Source organism: Rhinatrema bivittatum, chromosome 2 (assembly GCF_901001135.1).
Source record: "Rhinatrema bivittatum chromosome 2, aRhiBiv1.1, whole genome shotgun sequence".
Taxonomy (NCBI): domain Eukaryota; kingdom Metazoa; phylum Chordata; class Amphibia; order Gymnophiona; family Rhinatrematidae; genus Rhinatrema; species Rhinatrema bivittatum.
In genome coordinates, this window is record NC_042616.1 from 616,985,385 (window position 1) to 617,006,828 (window position 21,444).

At 43.1% G+C, this 21,444-nt stretch overlaps 1 protein-coding gene across 2 annotated transcripts in view; it reads right to left on the reverse strand.

Moving 5' to 3' along the window:
• LOC115085325 (ras-related protein Rab-10-like) overlaps positions 1-21,444 on the reverse strand; it is a 93,630-nt gene that overhangs the window by 22,404 nt on the left and 49,782 nt on the right. Inside the window, exon 4 of one of the 2 annotated variants that reach the window (XM_029591200.1) lies at positions 6,612-6,698. The exons of the other annotated variant lie outside the window; for it this stretch is intronic. Within the exon in view, the coding sequence (XP_029447060.1) occupies positions 6,612-6,698 (87 nt within the window). The remainder of the gene's footprint in view (positions 1-6,611; positions 6,699-21,444) is intronic. 2 annotated transcript variants of the gene reach the window in all.

The following is a 21,444-nucleotide window of genomic DNA, read 5'->3' on the forward strand; positions in this document are numbered from 1 at the left end:
CTAGCTTGATTCACCTCTCCAGATATTAAGTCACTCATTCCTGAGGCAACCCACAGGTGACAACCATCACAGTTGTGCTGAGTGAGATGGATCTGGATTAAAGGCTGAGCAATGAGAAAGCATGGGAAGTTGTGAGAAACACAAGCGGTAACCAGACTTTATAATTTTAAGAGCCCAGCAGTCGTTGGTAATCATGCGCCATTCTTATATACCAGGAAAGATGAATGCTGCATTTGGAGGCTGGTCAAAATCTTATCCAGGTTTGGGCTGGACCTGTTGTATCAATTTTGGTTGGCATTGTTCATACTGTCGATGCCAAGCTGGAAGTTGCTGTGGAAGCAGAAGCAGAACTCTGAACCACTGGAATTGCCACCACTGGAAGTATGACTGTTTGAAAATCATAATATAGAGTCTCCATGAAGCAGAATGTTGCTCTGAGCCAGTTGAGTGTGATTGGACTGCCACGTGTTGCTCTTTGATTTGAGCAACCATTTCTATAATCTTGTTTCCGAAGAGATAATCTCCCAGGCAGATGTCTGCTATTTTATCATGGACAACATCACGTAAGCTGCAAGCTCTCAACTAAGCCATTGAACGTGCTCTGATGGAGGCTGAGGAGTGGAATGTAATATCAAAAGCCTTGCAAACCGATTGAATAAGATCTTTCACATATAGGAGCAGTTGTGGGTCTATAAAGCCAATATTAATCAGAGGAAGGGAGGGTTTCAATTTTTGCATGCAATCATATAAGTATTGAATCATGTAAAACTGGTGCATTAAGCATGGCGCTTTGGAAAACTTTTTTTTTAAAACCAAAATTGTCTAGAAGTCTGGGTCTTTTTTTGGTGGTGTGTTTGAAAATATTGTTTTCTTTGCTCTCTTTAGAGTGGACTCCATAACAATTGGCAAATGGACTACTCTGGACTCTGTACTTGAGGACCAATTTCCTGGCTACTGCAGCACAGAAAATCAGATTCTCCCACAATGTTGTTTGTAACTTGCAGGACAGTATGGATTGGAATAGCTACCAGCTTCACTGGAGTATCAAGGATCTAGAGAAGACCGAAGACTCTTGTTCGAGGATGCTTGTCCTCATAGACATTAAGTCCAAGTGCCTTTCCCAACTTGTCCAGAAATCTGGAATAAGAGAGCTCCTCAGGAGGAGACAAGTGTTTCAGAGGTTCAGGTATGAGCTTGGAGGGAATTCCCGAAGCCTCCTTAGAACCTAGAGGAGACGGAACACTAATCCTGCTGATTTTCGCACAGTACTTCAAACTACTATCTTCTCCAAACTTGACTATTGTAATTCCCTTCTTCTAGGTCTACCGAAAAACTCTATCCACCCACTTCAAATTCTACAAAATACAACTGCCCGGATCATAACTAATACACTCAGAAACGAACACATAACACCTGTTCTAAAGGAATTACATTGGCTCCCAATAGCATCATGCATTCAATATAAGACCCTCTCACTCCTACACAAGGCCCTATACAACCCTGAAATGAACTGGTTCAATGACTCCTTTCGTCTCCACCAGTCCACTAAGCCCACCAGACACCAACATCTCGCTACCATGCAGACTCCTTCACCTAAATGCACTAAACTGGCCTCCACCAGTGCCCGTGTGCTCTCAGTAGCCGGGCCTGCTCTCTGGAATACAATGCCTGTGGAGTTACGCCAGGAAGATTGCCTTAAAACTTTCAAACAAAATCTCAAGATTTGGCTCTTCACTAAAGCATATATCTAGGACATCTCAGCACATTTCGCCCATACTCTACACCTCCTCAGCCCACCCCTCAGGAAATCACATAAAACACCATGCCATTTCTATTGTTCTTAATGTTATACAGTATTTTTTACCATAATGTATATAATTGATAATATCTGTTATTATCACATTACTGTTAATTTTTTGTTAATATTTGCTATTTCAATCCTTTTTACTCTCCCCCCCATGCACAACTATTATTATTAAGTTACTAACTCTCGTTCTGTGTAAAACGCCTCCAAGCGTATGTTTTTCTGTTATACTGTAAACCGAGGTGATATCTCTGATGAACATCGGTATATAAATATCTATAAATAAATAAATATAAATAAATAAATAATCCAGGACCACAGTGATGAAATAGGTGATTGAAGAGGGGTCTTTGGTCACCTTGAAGAAGTATATTCCTGTTGGATATCCTCTGATTGGCTAGACTCTGCTGCAAACTAATTCTCATATTTGAACCACCTTGCAAGGGTTCTGATGGAGTACCTATTCAATCAGTGCTATTGGGACTCATTGGGAGAGTGAATCTAATATGTTGTAAAGGAGAGGTTGAAGAGTACCCTCTTTATCCTTAGCCACTAGGGAGGTAAAAAAAAATCTTCACCAAATGTGCCACTTAGTCTAAAGGTTGATGTACTTCCTGACCATGCATTGGAGATGAAATATCTTCTTCCTAATCTAAGATGGAATCTTATTGCACATCTTCTGAATTTTGTAAAATTTGTCCTGCTGGCTGGTTAGAGATTAACAGCAACAAAGTGCAAATGGAATCTGGCTGTCAAGGTGCAGGCCTTGCTCCAGTAATTTCAATGGAGGCTCTGCTCTAGAAATTGATGAACGTAAGTGAAGGGTATCTCCTGACTACCCCTGACAAAGTTTCCAAATGTAAAGAAGAAACTGACAATTTAGTGAAGAATTGTATCAGAAGCACTGCAGCCCGGTGTATAGATGATGCAGTAGCTTGCTCCAATATTCAAGGCATCGAAGGAGTGAGTATCAATGGTGCTGAGACTTGATACGTCAAGTGCTTTGGGGTTTGATGTGTCAACAGCGTCGGGGCCTTATCAATGGATGGTGCCGAGATGTTATGCTTTAATGGCATTGTGGCTTGATGCTTTCACAGCGTCAGGGCTCTATGCACTGGTGAATGGTGCATCGGCTTCATTGATGGCACTGAGACGCAATCCTTTTTTGTGCCAATTGCACTGCAGACTCCAAGTGGAGCTGCTTCCTTTAAAAAGGGCCCAAGCTTTGTGCCTTCTTTTTTTGATTGATCCAGAAGTCCCAGCCTGCACCAGTGAGGGGAGAGACTTTCCCTATGAGCTCCTGCTCAACTTGGCACCTAGGGAGCAAGACAAGGCTCTGCTCTGGGAGGAAGACCGGCTGTTGTTCTTCAGAAACTTACGCAGCAACTCCATTTTCCAGGCCCTGGATTTCTGGGTGCTTGAAGACATCTGGCCACATTGGAAGCAATTAGCCTGATCATGATTTGATCCTAGGCAGTGGTAAGAGATGCCATATCCATCTGTAATGAACATTTTCCTACCACAGACAGAGTTCTTGAAGCCATTAATGGTGAGCTTCTTGGAAGACATCCTGTGAAGAAATGCTTTTTTTAAATATAGCATTTAAAAGTGCAGTTTGCAGGGACCACAAAGGAAGTGAGCCAATGTAGTAAGAAAAATATGTTAAAAATGAATATATTAACAGATTTTAATCAAGAAAGAACAGAAAGAAAAGGTACATGTCCATGCTGTTGCTCAGATGAAAAAAATGGAGGGGCTTATGAGGCAATGAGATCCTGCACATGCTCAGTAGAGCAAAAGCTTTTTGAGCTAAGGGAGAAGGGTCTGTTCAGTGCCAGATGATGTCACCCATATGACATGGCTAATTCAGTCCTGCTTCTCAACAATGAATTGTGTCCATTCTTGTTTGAAAACTCTGCACTCTGAATCTATCTTCTTCTTCTTTTCCATATTAAACATGTTACAATACATATTCTTGCACAAGGAAGTCAGTAGGCCTTCTTAGAAATAAGATACTGTACAATTTGTAGAAAGTAAAGGACAAATGTTAGTGAAAAAAGGCAAGGAAAAATACTGTATTTAATTCAATAGCTTAATTCCCATTCTCTTACACTGTGTCCTTGTCACAAGTTACTGGTGAGGTAGAAGCAGAATTCACAACTTCTTACCGTAACACTGCTGTCCTAATATATAAAAGCCTGAAAACAAGTTCAACCTATTTGAATGTGGTAGGATAGAAGTGATATTTTCATTGTAAACAGTAATTACATGCCCATTACTTTCATATAGATATTTTTAATAGTATATAGAAACATATATAGAAACCTAGAGATGACGGAAGAAAAGGATCAATGGTCTATCCAGTCTGCCCATCAAGTTTATGGTCGTTTCTGTTGAGCCATACAAGTCCCCCCTTCTTATCAGTTTCCCAGGCTGTCAAAGTCAGGGCCCTTGTTGGTTGCTGTAAGAGTCCAATTCCCTGTTACCTTCTGCTGTAGAAGCAGAGAGTAATGTTGGAGTTGCATCAGGAGTTTCAGGCTTATTGGTTAAGGGAAGTAACAGCCGCATCAGCAAGTTGCCCCTATGTTTATTTTTCCCAGACTGCAAAATCCAGTGTCCTAGTTATTTGCGTCTATATTTAATTCTCTTTTCATCCATTCTTCCTGCCACTGAAGCAGAGGGGTAAAAGATAGGAAATTGCTGAGTTGATGTGAAAAGAGGGAGCTACTGCTGCTAGGCATAAGTGAGAGGGCGGAGGAAAATACTGGGCAGGGGTGACTGCCAACAGAAGAAAGAAAAGAAGTGTTTCAAATACTAAGATTTTAATTTTTACTGTTGGCATTCACCCTTGCCCAGTATCTCACCTCTCTGTCCCACCACCACCCAATCCCAGCAGAGTAGTATCCCTCTTCTCTTCCATCCAATACTTAGCATTTTCCCCTTTTTTGTCCCTCTTCTCTCAGCTGCACCATAACTGCTGCTGGGCATGAGTGAAAAGGCATAAAGGGAGATGCTGGGCAGGAGCAAGTATCAACAATAGAAATGAAAAAAATAAATGTTTTTGAATGAATTTATTTCTCCTGTTGACATTTACCATTGCCCAATATTTCCTCACTCTACCCCACCACCCATGCCCAGCAGCAGTAGTGTCCCCTTTTTCATCTCCCCTTCTCTACCATACAGGCTCATTTTTACATTGTTCCTGCCTTCTATGGCTCTGAGGTGATTCCTGCCCATCATTTTAAAGCGGATCCAAGGCTACCCAGAAGGATCCTGGCAGTGGCGTACTAAGGGGGGGAGAGTTGCGGTTTGCCCTGAGTGAAAGCCAGCAGAAGGGTGCTAGCTGGGAGGGAGGTGCCACTGAGAGGAAGGTCGGTGGCCACAAGTGGAGCCCATTCTGCTCGTGGCAAAAGAAGAGAGAGGCCTGCGGCCACGAGCGGAGCCCATCCCACTCATGGCAGAAGAAGGCCGCAGGGCTGCGAATGGAACCCATCCCACTTGCAGACGAGGAGGGGGCTGCCAGGCCACAAGCGGAACTCATCCTGCTCGCGGTAGAAGAAGAGGGAGGTCGCCGGGTTGCAAGTGGTATAAGACAGTGAAGAGAGCGGCTGGATAGCCACAGGCAGTTGAAGATGGAGAGAGCCAGAATGAACGCACGTGAGCCTATGTGATTGAGAAAGGAAGGGGTGTGCGAGAGTATGTATTGAGTAAGAGATTGGGAGCCTGAGTGTGTGTAAGGGAGTGAGGGTGTGTGTGTGTGTGTGTGAATAATAGATTGGGAGCTTACATGTGTGTATGGGAGTGTGTGTATGTATATGTAAGTAAAAGACTGGGAGCGTGTATGTGTATGGACGTGAGGATACGGTGTTTGCGTGTGTGAGAGAAAGTCTGTGTGAAAGGGTATGTATGTGTGAGAAACAGACAAATGGAGGAAGCCTGTGTGCAGAGGTGTGTGAGAGTGTGTGCAAGAGAGAGAGAGGGAGTCTGAGGAAGTGGGGAACTGCAGATCACTGGGGGGAGGGAAGTGCCAAAGGAAGTATCCACCCCAAGTTGCAAATACTTTATGTATGCCACTGGATCCTGGCTATGGATTTGAGGGAAGCTCCAGACAGCAGAAGTAGTACCTGGCTGCCTCTGTTGATGGTGAAAGAATCTATTGAAGGGGGAAAGAGAATCTTAGCTGCTGCAGTGACAGTGAAGAGGCTCCCAAAACAGATCACAAGACTAGCGATAAAATTGAGGAAATGTGCTCAGGAAGCCTGCATTTATCCCCCCCTCCCCTCCCCTGATGCCTCTTAATGATGTTACAGATGAGTCAGGAGGGAGGGAGGGAGGGGGAGAGGAGGATCGTAGCCATTCCAGGAAACAAGCAGCAAGAAGAGGCTTCCTCAGAGTACATCCCTCCACTGGTCCTGCTTCATGACAACACTGATGTGCCCAGCTGGGAGGGAAGGAGGAGGAAGAGGTTAGTCAGTGTGTAGCTGGAAGGAAGATGCAGGAAGGAGACATTTTAAGACATTGTGGGCTGCAATTAGCTCACAGGTCATAATTTGAGGACCCCTGATGTACGCAGTGAAAATAGCAGGTACCAAAATCAAAAAGGCTAGACATTATTGTTGTAGACTATGGGTCTGGAATCAAAGATTTAAAAATAAACTTTGTATCTTGTTATTATACTACTTCTTCTGCTGTCTCTTGCAGCAGAACCCAGACCAAACAATGAATCTTGGCCTTGAATATCAGCCTGAGAGAGGGAGTCCATTTTCTGGGGTACTGGATTGTTAAGAAAGATTCAATGCATGTTTACCTTTTCCCCTTTTTCTTTTGAAATTACTCGCACATCTTCTTTATCACACTTATTGCCCAACAGAATGATCTCTACATCGTCACCTTTCTAAATACAGAAATACAATATTAATAGGCATCATCATTATCAAGAAAATAACTTCTCTTCTTTATTCAGTGAGACCTTAAGAACGTAAGACATTCCAAACTGGGCTAAATTAATGGTCAATCAAGCTCAATATCTTATGACAGTGGCCAATCTATCTTGATTGGAAGAATGACCCCACAGAGCCTAATGGGGAGATCCATTCACTGTTGTTCATTCCTAGCAATTAGAAGTTGCATTCTCCAAGCATACCTAGCTAATAGTTGTGTCAGACCTGCCGCAATTAGGGCACTCCATGGGCCATACTACACTCTCCAGGGTTTATTAGATAGCAAACATGCCTAGTAGCTCCAGTAATATTTTAGTTTATTACTTACATGCAAGTAATAGCATAACATCCATATGCTAATCTATTTATTTTAGACATTACAGAACCGTATATCATTTTAAATCATCTCTTTAGTTAGTACTAAATACTAATTGGAGCCTGCACTTCTGGGTGGTCTTAACTATAACATATCATCAGCTTCTAACCAATAACAACTCTATTAATTATCAATAACTCTTCAATAACGCTTCAGATTTAATAACATCATGAATAATTTAGAAGCTACGAGAAGTCGCTAGTTCTCTAAGCCAGAGCTTCTCAACTTTTTTTTTTTTTTTTTTTAATTTCGGGGCACAAGTTCAAATTTGCTTGATCTTCGTGTCACACTGAACCAAATTTTACAGCATCATACATTCATTACCTGCTGGTTGCTGGTCACGTGACTGTGAAAATGCCAGGAAATGTACTCTTAACTAAACTGAACCGTATAAAAATCCTAAAATACTAGACAAATTTAGAAATATGGAATGGAGACCATGGCAGACAATAGCAATGTATACATTTACAGTATTTTTGTGGTTTTAGCTTCATTCCCCAAGTCAGCTTCAACTCTCCACTGATATTTACATTTCTTAACAGCAGTCTTTAGAAACTGCAAGCCAGCATTTTTGATCCAAAAATAGTGAATGAGGTGAATGTATTTAAGATTTAGTTTTATTTTACTTTTTTTTTTTTTAGTATGAAAGATAACTGCATTATGAATGTTTATGCGAATGGACAATAGCAAGGGTTGAAGCCCTGATGACTGGAGCTACTGCACACAAGTTTCAAACTTGTGCTAATTCAGCCCCTTTGGTTGTTCACTCACTGACTGGCCAATGAACAAGAAATAAAATCCACATTTTCTTACATGAATAAAAAATGTATAACTAATTTAGTATATAGTGCTTTTAAAATCATTTACAGATTTTAAACTGGTTTATCAAATATTTTAAACAAATATAGAAACTTACAATTTAATTATGAAAAATAATATTCATTAAATCTGACATAATGGAGATTATAAACCTTTTTATCCAAATACCTGTCAAATATGTCAAAACATTACAGGGCTGACAAACGATTTATTTAAAACTGTTCCCAGAAGAAGGGACTACTGAGAGATGATACAAGAGGTCCATAAAATCTTGAAGGGGAATTAGAGAACGGTTATTCACCCTTTCAAACAAACACTCAATGAAGCTAATAAGTAGCACTTTTAAAACAACTGGAGAAAATATGTTTTCACCCAGCATGTAACTACACTGTAAATTTGTTGCCAGCTGATGTTGTGAAAGAGTTTGCATAGTTGGGTTTAAGAAGGGTTTAAACATTTATGAAACACAAACAACTATTTCAAAACAGCAGACAACAAATACTACCCAATAATTAAAATAGGGATGAAAAACTTCCTCTGCCATCCATACCTAGGAAATTTTGATTTCCAGTCATCCTGAGATTGTTGTGTATTAATAGGGGAAGAAGGTGAACAAACTATCTTCTCTTTCACACACATTTATTCACGTTCACTCAATGTCATGCACACACACTGGCTCTCTCCCCCTCACGCGTGGACACACACACACACATACCACACACACACTCTCACTGGCTCTCTCCCTCTCTCACACTGGCTCTCTCCCTCCTCATATACACACACACACACAATACTGGCTCTCTCTCCCCTCAAACACACCACACATGCTGACCCATCAGGAGGAAAAAAAAAAAACATGACACAGAGACACATTTTTTCCACTTCCCATCTCAAACAAACAGAAGCTGTAGCAATCTTACTCTCGAACCCCCCCCACCAGGCACAAGCAGTCTTGCTCCCCAGCCCCCTCTTCACTTCCAGTCCGTAGCAGTCTTACTCCTTCTCCCCTAGCAGTCTCCAGAAATCTTTCTCCCTGCCCCCTCTCCCCTCCCTTTAGGCTTCCTAGCCAGACTCATATACAGTGGAATAATACAAAAACAGAAACCCCATTCCTCATAAAACAAAATCAAGAAATAAAAATCCAGAATAGTAAACCATACTAAAACAACTTTTCAAATCAGACGACAAATAGAGCATCTAATAAATAATAAGGATAAAAACAACTTTAAACATTTCTCAAAAAGCAGTTAAATATTTCAAAATAGCAGACAAATCAACACACACTCATTCTCACACACGCACCCTTCTACCATGTCCTTCTCACTCTCTTCTTCCACATCCTCACTTATCCTTCCCACTTTCTTTCCCTTTCACTCACCCTTTCCATCTCAGTCACTCAACACCCTTTCCCTCACTCACCTCCCCTGTCTCTCACTGAAACCCTTCCCTCCCCTCCCCTATCAGTTACAACCTGCCATATGACAAGAATCACCCTACCCCCCCGGTGGTCTTTTTCTTCTTCCTTTAAATGGAAAGCCCACCGGCAGGTCATAATTTGACCTCTCATACACACAGGTTCTCACACACACACATATACAGTGGCTTGCAAAAATATTCAACCCCCTAAAAAGTCAGTGGATTTATGTGGATTACAAATGACACTTACACAGATTGATTCAGACAGTATGTTTATTGCAAACCAGTATGCTCTTAAAATAAATTTTCAAAGTCACAATTCATTATTTCTCTGCATTTTTTGTAAAATAAAATTACAAACTGAAAAATGCTGCTTGCATAAGTATTCAGCCCCCTCAGACTAGTACTTGGTAGAACCACCTTTTGCTGCAATAACAGCTTTAAGTCTGTTGGGGTAAGTGTCTACCAACTTTGCACACTGTTTTTGAGTGATGTTTGCCCGTTCCTCCTGGCAGATTTGATCCAGGTTGGTAGGATGACGCTTATAGACTGTAATTTTCAAATAGTGCCACAGATTCTCGATTGGATTGAGATCTGGACTTTGACTTGGCCATTGTAGAACTTTTTGTTGTTCAACCATGCCTGTGTTGCTTTGGCCTTGTGTTTGGGATCATTGTCCTGCTGAAAGGTGAATTTTCTCCCAACTTTTAGTTTTTAGCATACTGAAACATTCCCAAAGATAGTATATGCCAATCACAAAAAATTCAAAATAATTTTTTTTTTATCCTTGTCTGATATTTTTCTAATGAGTTGATTCCAGCCTTTTTTTTCCCCACATTCCCTTTCTCGGTCTTTTCCCAATTGCTTTTACTGGGTCTCTTTTTTTTCTGTTTCTTCTCTCATCTCATCTCCTTCCCTTTCTCCTTTAGAGAGACATTCAGGCTCTCATTTTCACACTTTTTCACTCTCACATGCTCTCTCAAACACATACACTCTCACAGGCTGTCTCTCACACAGAGAGCTCTCACTTTCAAATACTGTCTTTCATGTTCTCTCATTCTCCCACAAATACATACACACACACATACAAGCTTTCACATGCTGCCTGTCTCTCTCACACAGATGCTCTCACATGCTGTCACACAGAGACTCAACTCACTCTCTCACAAATACACATTCTCTACATTGCCTCAGCCTCCCTCTCGCCTCTGGGCCTTCTCTTCTCAGGCAGCCATGAGATGGGCTCTGTGGCAGCACTGCTACTGGCAATCTTCTTCTCGAGCCGCCACCGCTGCATGAAATATTCAGCAGCAGTTACACTACTCCCCCTTCCTGCCCACGCAGCTCCAACAACATTTTTCTTCTGGGGTCTTGCAGGCTGGAAAGAGGAGGAGCACTCGGAGCTGGGGAGGGGGGTGCCACTGGTCTCTCCTTTGCTTCCAGCCATAGTGGGATGAGCTCCACCACGGCTCTGCCGAACTTCCTGGGGGTAAAACCTGTGCGCAGGTTGGACAGTGCCCCCTACAACCTGGCAACCCCTGTAATGCCACTGCCACTGCAGGAAGACTCTTGCTGTGGCACACTGGTGTGCCGCGGCACTGTGGTTGAGAAGCTCTGCTCTAAGCATGCTGAAAAACAATTCTGGGCATTAGCTTTAGCTGAAGTACTGCAAAGGTTATTACAATTCATAGCATTCATGTTTTTCCTTCTATGACTATAACTTCTAACCCTGCTAAAAACTTCATAACTCTGCGCAGTTTATTTAGCAGTTAGCTGCACAATAGAAATAGCACAATCAGGTTGAAAGTCAGCACAGATAAACCCCCCCCCCCCCCAAAGTTATTGATGGACCTGCCCTCTAGAAATTTGTCCAAACATTATTTGATTTTGGCAATTTCCTCCTTTTCAAACGGAAACAGGGCTGGGATCCGGCGTCACGAGTCCACATTTATAATTACCCAGGGATTTTGTCCCTAATTTTATATATTCTACCAATTCACTTAGCTCAGTCACTATAGCAACAGTCCTCAGCCAGAGGTCATGAACTAGATCAATTTCAGAAACATGGAATCATGGGCCCTAAATCTGGCTGCTATGCATTACTGTTGTGCAATGAATAGGAATCCCTCCTCTCAGGGGCTATAAATGCTGTCTCGGCAGATCCTCAACCCCAGGTTAGCCCTGGGAGTAGGGTTGCCAACTGGTTAGTTTTTGGGTCACTTGGCCAGTTTAAATGAAAAGAGGCTAGTAGTAGGCAGGACCTTTAAATTATTCTGGTGACCTGGTCTCTGCACTTACAAAGTCTCTTCCCCATCTTAATTCTAATTTAATTTTTGATTTCTTCTAAGGTCACCTTCCTAGCCTCTCCTCTAAATTCAAAATCTATCTTACATTTCATATCATGCAGAGGGCTTTTCTAGGATCAACCATATAGATGCCAACAGCAGCAACAAGAAGCTGTGCAGGTGCAGACCAGGGTCAAAGGCAGCACATACTGCTCCCGAGCGCTACCTGTAGTACTGAAACTAGGCAAGGGGGAGGCCACTGCAGGAGGTGGTGGGGAGTTGGGCTTGAGAGATATCAAAAACGGAGTCCAGGTTTCATCTGCAGTTACTGCAGGGTTTTAGGTTGATGCCTCTCTCTGACACCCTCTTGCGGAAACTGAGGCTGCTGCAAAGAAAGAGCAACTTGAATCACTTGCATCATTGGGCATCACTTCTGCTGTTTTTCTCCTGGCTCTCAACATTTCTGACCAATCATAAATATTGGGTAGTTATGGGTGATGCCGTTCAACATAATTTCTTTTGTGTACTGGCTTCCCACAAGGGCCAGCCCTTTCTCCAATTTTGTTTAACATACATCTTCTTGCTCTCTGAAAAATTTGTCTCAGTTGGATCTCACATTTAATCTGTACACCGAAGACATATCTGTTTTCTTTCCTATCACTTTTTCCTTCAATTCTGCTTTAGACAAACTCTCTCTGTGCATGGTTTTTTTTTTTTTTTTAAACACAGATTAGAGCCTGGCTATTAGAGAATCATCTGATTCTGAATGTTAAAAAGACAGAGTTTATGTTACTTTCTTGCTCTGAATTAGTTGATGTTCCAGTTTGTTGGTTGTTTGAGGGGGTGACCATTGCAATTACGGTAAGTCACAAATTAGAAGTCTGGGGGTAGTGGTAGATTCTGCCTTCTCCCTTTGCCCCATATATAATCTTTAGTGAAGTGATTTTTTTAAGCTCCATCTGCTATAGTTATTGAAACCATTTCTAAGCAATTCAGATTTTTGTCCTATAATTCAGTCCTTAATTCTTTCATCATTAGATTACTGTATCGCTTTATTTTTGGGTCTTCCTCAGTCATTGGTGAGGGCTTTACAACTCAAAAATTCTGCTGCCTGTCTTGTTTTGGGATGTCCTATGGGTGTACACAGTTCAAGTTTTGGCTGATTTACAATGGCTTCTGATCTCTTGGCCCATTAGATTAAGATTCTTACTTTGATTTTCAAATCTCTTCAAGGTCGTCTGCCCTGCTGTTTGGCTGCCGGATTGAGTGTGTACTATCCTTCATGCACCTTTTGCTCTTTCATTAAACATTTATTAGTGATGCCTTCATTGAAGTATGCCCAGTTACAGGAGTCGTCCTCATGTATCTTTAGGGTTGCTGGGCCTGTAATGTGAAATGAGCTCCCTGAGTCTCAAAGTGGAGGACGATCTGTTGCACTTTGAGAAAACATTAAAGACTCATTTGTTGTTTTCGCTTTTGCCAACGGCCAGCATTCTCCTTGATTTTTCCTCAGGTGGGCTGGGACAGACAATGAGGTTGGCTGTGACTCAGTAGCATTAATGCAGATCTGTGCTCTACAGGTAGTTATATTTAGTGTTTGTTCTTTGCTTTGTCAGCCACATTCTTGTTGACTGTGGTTTTTATGTTTGCTAATAGTACTTTTTTTTTTTTTAAATTGTTTACTGGTCTAATGATGATTTTTTTACTTGCTTGCTATGTATGTTTCGACTGTTATCCACTCAGATTTGTGGATCGGTGGAATACAAATTTTGTAAATAAATGAGTTGATTAAATAAGAGATGTCGCTGAAAAAAAACCAAACCCCACAAATCATTTATAAGAGAAATGCTGGCACATAGAGCCAAATGTTTGTTGCTTTCACCTGTCGACAGACTGGATAGCAGACTGGTACTCTTTAAGCTCCACCTCAGTCTTCTTGACTTTATCCCTGAATAAATAGTCCCATAGACAAGGGACATCTGCAATGAGGTCAAGGATGTCTTCAAGTCAGCTTATGTGCCCCAACAACGGCCACCAATGTCTTCACAGCTGTGTCAAATGTTTCAAAGACTAAGCGGCATCTGGTTCACTCACACTTCTCAGTATCCTCATCTACCTTAAATACTGAAGCATGCTGAGGAACTAAGGACTCCATGGTACTTCATCATCTTAATACATTTATATAAGTATAGCACCATATACCGCAGGTGTACCACTATACGGAATCTCAGCAATAAACTTTGAAAAATCTTCTTCCCAAAGGAATCTTGTAGCTTCGTGTCTTTACCTTGTGGGGTGATAGAAATCTCTCTAGTTTTTTCACCCTTTTCAGAGCTGATTTCACTAGCGAAATGTGCAGGAGTGGTTCCATGTCAAAACCAGGGCCTAGTTTCACCCAATATTTTAAATCCAACTTTCTGGCTACCGGCAGGTCTGTGTTGGGAGTCTTCCATTGTGGAGTAGGACTGATAGGAACCGCTATGTGAAGAAAAGCAAATGTTGCTTACCTGTAACAGGTGTTCTCACAGGATAGCAGGATGTTAGTCCTCACATATGGGTGACATCATCAGGATGGAGCCCGATCACAGAAAACTTCTGTCAAAGTTTCCAGAACTTTGACTGGCCCCTACTGGGCATGCCCAGCATAGCACTAACCCTGCAGCCAGCAGGGGTCCCCCTTCAGTCTTATTTGATAGCTATCAGGCAGTTCCGAAAAAATAAAACAAGAAAACGTTACGAACCCAACACCGCGGGGCGGCAGGCGGGTTTCATGAGGACTAACATCCTGCTGTCCTGTGAGAACACCTGTTACAGGTAAGCAACATTTGCTTTCTCACAGGACAAGCAGGATGCTAGTCTTCACATATGGGTGAGTACCGAGCTGAGGATGTCCGAACATGCACCAAATGTACCCAATGGTGTGCAACAGGTACAACAACTGGGGTGGAATTTGGTAGAAGGCATCCTGAAACCCACTGGGCAGGCGGAAGGGTGTTGGTACTTCACTTTGTAAATAGGTTATGCAGGACAGATTGGCCGAAGATGGAATCTTGTCTTCCAGCTTTGTCCAAGCAATAGTGGGCTGCGAAAGTGTGGAGAGAACTCCAGGTGGCAGCCCTGCAAATGTCAGGAAGCGGCACCGATCGTAGGTGTGCTACTGAAGTCGCCATGGCCCTCACAGAGTGTGCTTTAACACGGTCTTGAAAAGGAATGCCTGCTTGCTGATAGCAAAAAGATATGCAGTCCGCCAACCAGGAGGAGAGAATCTGCTTACCCACAGGTTGCCCTAATTTGTTGGGATGGAAAGAGACGAATAACTGAGTGCTCTTCCTGTGGGCAACTGTACGGTCTAGGTAGAACGCTAGAGCCCATTTACAGTCAAGGGTATGCAGAGCCTGTTCCCCTGGGTTGGAGTGGGGCCTGGGAAAGAAGATAGGTAATATGATGAATTGATTAATGTGAAACTCCGAAACTATCTTAGGCAAAAACTTAGGGTGAGTGAGGAGTACCGCCCGGTCCTGCAGGAGTTTAGTGTAAGGCGGATAGTTAACTAGGGCCTGTAATTCACTAACCCTGCGAGCTGAAGTGATGGCCAAAAGGAAAATCACTTTCCATGTGAGATATTTTAGATCACAGGAGTGAAGAGGTTCGAATGGCGGTTTCATGAGCCGCCCGAGAACCAGATTAAGGTCCCAAGAAGGGGCCGGAGGACGTAAAGGTGGCTTGATATGCAGCAAGCCTTTCAGAAAACGTGTTACGAGGGGTTGTACCGATATAGGGACATCCCCGACACCTTTATGGAAGGCAGCTACCGCACTGACATGCATTCTGATGGAAGAGGTCTTTAGACCTGATTCCGATAAATGCCAGAGATAGTCCAAAAACCTTGGGATTGGACAGGAAAAGGGATCAAGGGATTGCGAAGAACACCATGATGTATACCTTTTCCATTTATAGGAATAAGACTTTCTTGTGGAAGGCTTCCGTGAAGCTATCAGGACACGAGAAACTGAATCTGAAAGGTTAAGTGGTTGAAGGATTAACCTTTCAACATCCATGCCGTCAGGGACAAGGCCTGAAGATTGGGATGGTGTAGACATCCGTCGTTCTGAGTGATCAGAAGCGGGTCCATTCCCAAGGGAATGTGCCTGTGGATGGAGAGATCCTGGAGAATGGGAAACCACACTTGGCGTGGCCAGTGAGGTGCTATCAGGATCATGGTTCCTTTGTCCTGACGGAGCTTCACTAGAGTCTTCGAGAGAAGAGGAAGTGGAGGGAATGCATAAAGCAGACCGGTTGCCCACGAGAGGGAGAATGCATCTCTGGGTTGAGAGTGTTTGCTGCAAATGAGGGAGCAGTAATCGTCCACTTTGTGGTTTTGAGGGGACGCAAAGAGGTCTGTTTGGGGATAACCCCATTGCTGGAAGAGGAAGGTCGCTACCGAGGGGTTGAGAGACCACTCGTGCAGTTGGAAGACACGACTCAGCTTGTCTGCCAAGACATTGTGCACTCCCGACAAATAGGTGGCCCTGAGGTACATCGAGTGGGAGAGCGCTTCTGCCCAAATCTGCGCAGCTTCCTGACACAGAAGGAAGGAGCCTGTGCCTCCCTGCTTGTTGATGTACCACATGGCCACCTGGTTGTCCATCTGAATCAGGATGACGTGATTTGATAGGTAATCCTGAAAAGCTCTGAGAGCATATCGCATTGCTCGAAGCTCCAGGAAATTTATCTGGTGTTTGGCTTCCTCTGGAGACCAAGATCCTTGTGTCTGTAGATCGTTCACATGGGCTCCCCACCCGAAGTTGGAAGCATCGGTGGTGAGAATGAGTTGAGGATCTGGCAGTTGAAAGGGCAGTCCCTGGAGTAGTTTGTTCTGATCTTTCCACCAGGCGAGAGTCAGACGGAGTGCGTCGGTGATGTGGACAATGGTCGACAGAGGCTGAGTAGCTTGAATCCATTGTGACCTCAGAGTCCAATGCATGAGCCTCATGGCCAGGCGGGCCATTGGTGTGACATGGACTGAGGACGCCATGTGTCCGAGAAGGACAAGGAATTGCCGAGCTGTTGCTGTATACTGAGACTGCAACTGGTGAGCGAGGGACATGAGGGTTTGCACTCGTTGTTGAGGTAGAAAGGCTTTTGCCTGCAAGGTGTCCAAGTCTGCCCCAATTAACGAAAAGGTTTGAGATGGGACTAAATAGGATTTCTCATAATTGACGAGAAATCCTAGATAAATTAGAGTGTGTAGGGTCAAATCCAGGGATGATCGAGCGGCTTGCTGGGTTGGGGCCCTGATTAACCAGTCGTCTAGATAGGGGTAGACGTGAACACCTTCTTTCCTGAGAAAAGCTGCGACAACTACGAGACATTTGGTAAAGACTCGTGGTGCCAATGCTAGGCCAAATGGAAGCACTCGGTATTGATAGTGCTTTGGGCCTACTAAAAACCTGAGGTACTTGCGATGAGCTGGAGATATCGCAATGTGGATGTACGCGTCCTGGAGGTCCAGAGAGCAGAGCCAGTCTCCTCTTTGTAGAAGAGGTAGAAGCGAGCCCAAGGTTACCATCTTGAACTTTTCCCACTGGAGGTACTTGTTGAGGGCACGAAGGTCCAGAATTGGACGAAGGCCCCTGGATTTTTTGGGGATCAAAAAGTACCGGGAATCCACACTTTATGCCAGAGTTTATTTATTTATTTATTTATTTATTTATTTATTTGAAACATTTATATACCGGCATTAGTAAGCATACATCATACCGGTTCACATTGTAACTGAAAGGCTGAAATTACAATCAACGGGGAGGGGAAACAGGGAGGAATATACATAGAGCAGAGGGCAAAGAAATTAAAGCAATCAAACAACTGTAACAGGCTATTTACAGGTATATATATATATATACAGGTCTATAAATAAAGGCTTATATATAAAGGCTTAACCTGCAACCTGTATCCTGTATCCTGTAACCGGTAACCTGTATCCTGTAACCGGTAACCTGTATCCTGCTTGATGGTATCCTGCTTAAGCAGGATACCATCAATGCCTCAGATATAGTTCAATATTTGGACACAGTGACTATTCCCGCTCTCTCAAAGGACCAACATGAGTTTCTAGATAGACCCATTGAGCAAATGGAAGTCATGGAGGCTGTCAAAAATTTAAAATTGGGAAAAGCACCGGGATTGGGTGGGTTTACTAGTGCATACTACCGTACCCTGGCTACCACTTTAGTAGGCCCCCTTACGTCTATGTTTAACTCTTTACGTGGGCAAGGCTCCATTACTAAACACGCTAATACAGCAGGCATATCTGTCATAGCCAAACCAGGTCATGATCCCACTAAATGTGGATCGTATAGACCCATCTCGTTAATAAACTCAGATCAAAAGATTTTGGCACGAGTTTTAGCAGCACGTTTAAACGGAGTTCTACCGTGTCTAGTACACTCTGATCAAGTCGGTTTTGTACCTGGACATTTAGCTGCTGACAATGTGCGCAGAATAGTAGATATTATTGACCTGGCACATAGCACACACACACCAGCTGTTTTGCTATCATTAGATGCTGAAAAGACATTTGACCTGGTTCATTGGTCTTTCCTTTTTCATACATTACAATGTATGGCTTTTGGAGCTCATTATATTAATTGGATTAAAAAGCTTTACGAACATCCGCATGCCCGTGTAAAGGTCAATGGTGGTTATGGGGAGTCCTTCTCTATTGGCCGAGATACTAGACAGGGCTGCCCCTTGTCACCTCTCCTTTTTGCCTTATTTCTTGAACCCTTTACCACACGAGTCAGATCCTCTAGCGCAATCACAGGTGTCAAGCAAGGTTCTCATCATTTTAAGATATCTTTATTTGCTGATGATATCATGTTCACCTTAACTGACCTATCCTCTTCCCTGCAAGGAGTTATGTCAGAATTGGCTGCCTTCACATCAGTCTCGGGTCTTAAGGTGAACTATGATAAGTCAGAGATACTCAACCTGACTCTTCCACTGTCTCAGGTGTCCCCCCTCACTCAGAAATATCCTTTTAAATGGGCGACAAAGGCATTAAAGTATCTGGGGGTCCACATAGGGTCACACGCCACTCAGTTATACTCTCTGAATTATGCTCCTCTTATACAATCCATCACAACGGACTTATCCAGATGGAATCAAGGTACATATTCATGGCTCGGCCGTATAGCCATTGTCAAAATGAATGTCCTACCTAGATTGTTGTATTTTTTCACTACCATTCCCATTTTCCTTACGTTCCTTCTCATTAAGAAATGGCAGAGGCTGATTTGTGGTTTTATATGGCGCAAAAGACCCCCACGGGTTGCTAGACACAAAATGTATCTACCAAAACAGGGGAGGTCTTAGTGTCCCAAATCTTGCCTGGTACTATTGTGCAGCGCAGTTACGGGCTTTAGTGGTCCTTCACATGACAACTGGTGCTCCTAGATGGGTACTATTGGAACAAGCGCTAGTGGGAGCTATGCCACTTTCTGCATTACCCTGGCAACCTAAATCCACATGGGGTCCAGTTTCTCATATTCCCTATGCCTTGGCTACTACATTAAGAATATGGCACCAATGGAAACCCACAGTAGTGGGAAAGGAACCTTATACCCTCCTGACCCATCTTTTTACTAACGCACTATTTTCGAGCGCCATGAACACGACGGCCACTAACTTGGAAGGCAGCGGGTATCACTCGTCTAGAACATATTCAGTGTCAGGGCGTTATTATGTCTCGTGAGGCCCTTGGTTCCAAGTTTAAACTGGCAGAGGCAGACTTTTTGTTATACGCCAAGGTATACCACTTTGTAGCCCGTGCTAATAGAGCTGGCACTTTGCGACTTACTGGCTCTTTATTTGAGACCTATTGTTCGCCCGCTTACCAATTGTGAGGTTTGATATCTAAAATCTATGCCCTTCTTAATAGTAAACGGGATAGTCCCTTCCAATAGCAACTGTGGTGGACTAATGATTTTTCACATGCGCTTGATGATAGTGACTGGGACTTAATATTTCTCACTGCTCATAAATGTTCTATCACAAACAGTTTACAGGAAAATTGTTATAAAATGTTATATAGATGGCATTATGTCCCTGCTGTACTCCAGAGATTTTCTCCTTCTGTCTCTGAGTACTGTTGGAGGAACTGTGGGGAAGTAGGTACTTATTACCATATTTGGTGGAAGTGCCCGAAATTGTCTCACTTTTGGCCCTCCATCACTGCCTGGATTTCCCAAATCCTTCAGACTACTGTACAGGCCGAGTCATGGCATATTTTACTTACCCTACCCATGGAGGGGCTCAGCAAAGAAGCACAACGATTTGGGCAACAAGTTTTTATTGCGGCAAGGGCAGAACTTGCCTCCATTGGAAGAAAGGGTCTGGCCCCAGTCTTGCTCAAATTCAGCATAAGCTACATACATATTACCAAATGGGCCACCTTACAGCAGTTCATCATGATCGATTAGGTCCCTTTTATAAAATTTGGGCACCATACATGCAGTGGCTGGCTGAACAAAATGACACCTAGTTGGCTGGCTTCCTAGTATCTTAACACTTGTCATGGGTGCGGTCCAATACTTCACACCTTGATGGTAATTGTTACTGTGCTCTTTTCGCTCTTGCTTAACTATGTAGAGTTGATATGCTTACTCTTTATATGCTCCATATGTACTTATGTACTTATTTTCTTTTTTTTCTCTCTTTATTGTACATTCCATTTCTCATGGGTTTTTTTTCCATTTTCTCCTTTTTTGATTCTCCAATCCTTTCTTCCTTTTTTCTCTACTATCTTATGATGACAGGTATCAGTTGCAGAGGTGGGGTGGGAAGGGACTGAGGGGTTATATAATTTGTATAAAACTATGGCAACTGTGATTTTTGTTACTCCATTGTATGTTTCTGGAGTTTTGTTTTGAATCTGATTTCCTGTTTGCCATAATAAAAATGGTTAAATACAAAAAAAAAAAGTACCAGGAAAAGAACTCTAGGCCTTGTTGCGAAAGTGGGACGGGTTCTATTGCTCTTAACTGGAGAAGAAGGGAAACCTCCTGCTCCAGGAGGAGAGAGTGATCGGTTTCTCTCCACGCTTGTAGAGGTGGTGAGTCCGGAGGAAGAGCAAGAAAGTTTAGGTGGTAACCCTGAGCAATGATTGCTAGCACCCATTGGTCGGTTGTGATTGATTGCCACATGCCGTGAAAGTGGCACAATTGACCTCCCACTGGTATGCCTGGCAGAGGAATCAGGCTGCTGCTCTCCAAGGGAAAGTCAAAAATCTGAAGCAGGCCCTGGCTGGGGAGCTGCTTGTGGCTTTTGCTTCCAGGGTTGGCGACGCTGAGGTTTTTGATAAGGCCTCATAATTCGGGACCCTGGTGGTGGAGGATAGTACTTCCTTGGGTGGAAGAATGACTTCTTAGAGTCCTTCTTGAAGGGCTGTCTAGAGGGGAAGTCAGAAGGTATCGATGAGAGCTGTTTAAGGATCTCATGATGGTCCTTTAATTCAGCCACTATTTGCTGAATCTGTTCACCAAACAGATTATCTCCTATACAAGGCAGGTCAGAGAGCCTGTCTTGTACTTCTGGGCGAAGGTCAGAAGACTTGAGCCAGGCCCAGCGTCTTGCCGAAATGGCAGTTGCAGACACTCTAGTGGAGGTGTCGAAGATATTGTAAGCTGTTCTTATCTCATGCTTTCCTGCCTCAAACCCCTTGTTGACAAGGATTTGAAGATGTTCTTGGAATTGGTCAGGCAGGGTTTCAAAGAAGTCCTGTATTTGCTTGAAAATGACCCTGTT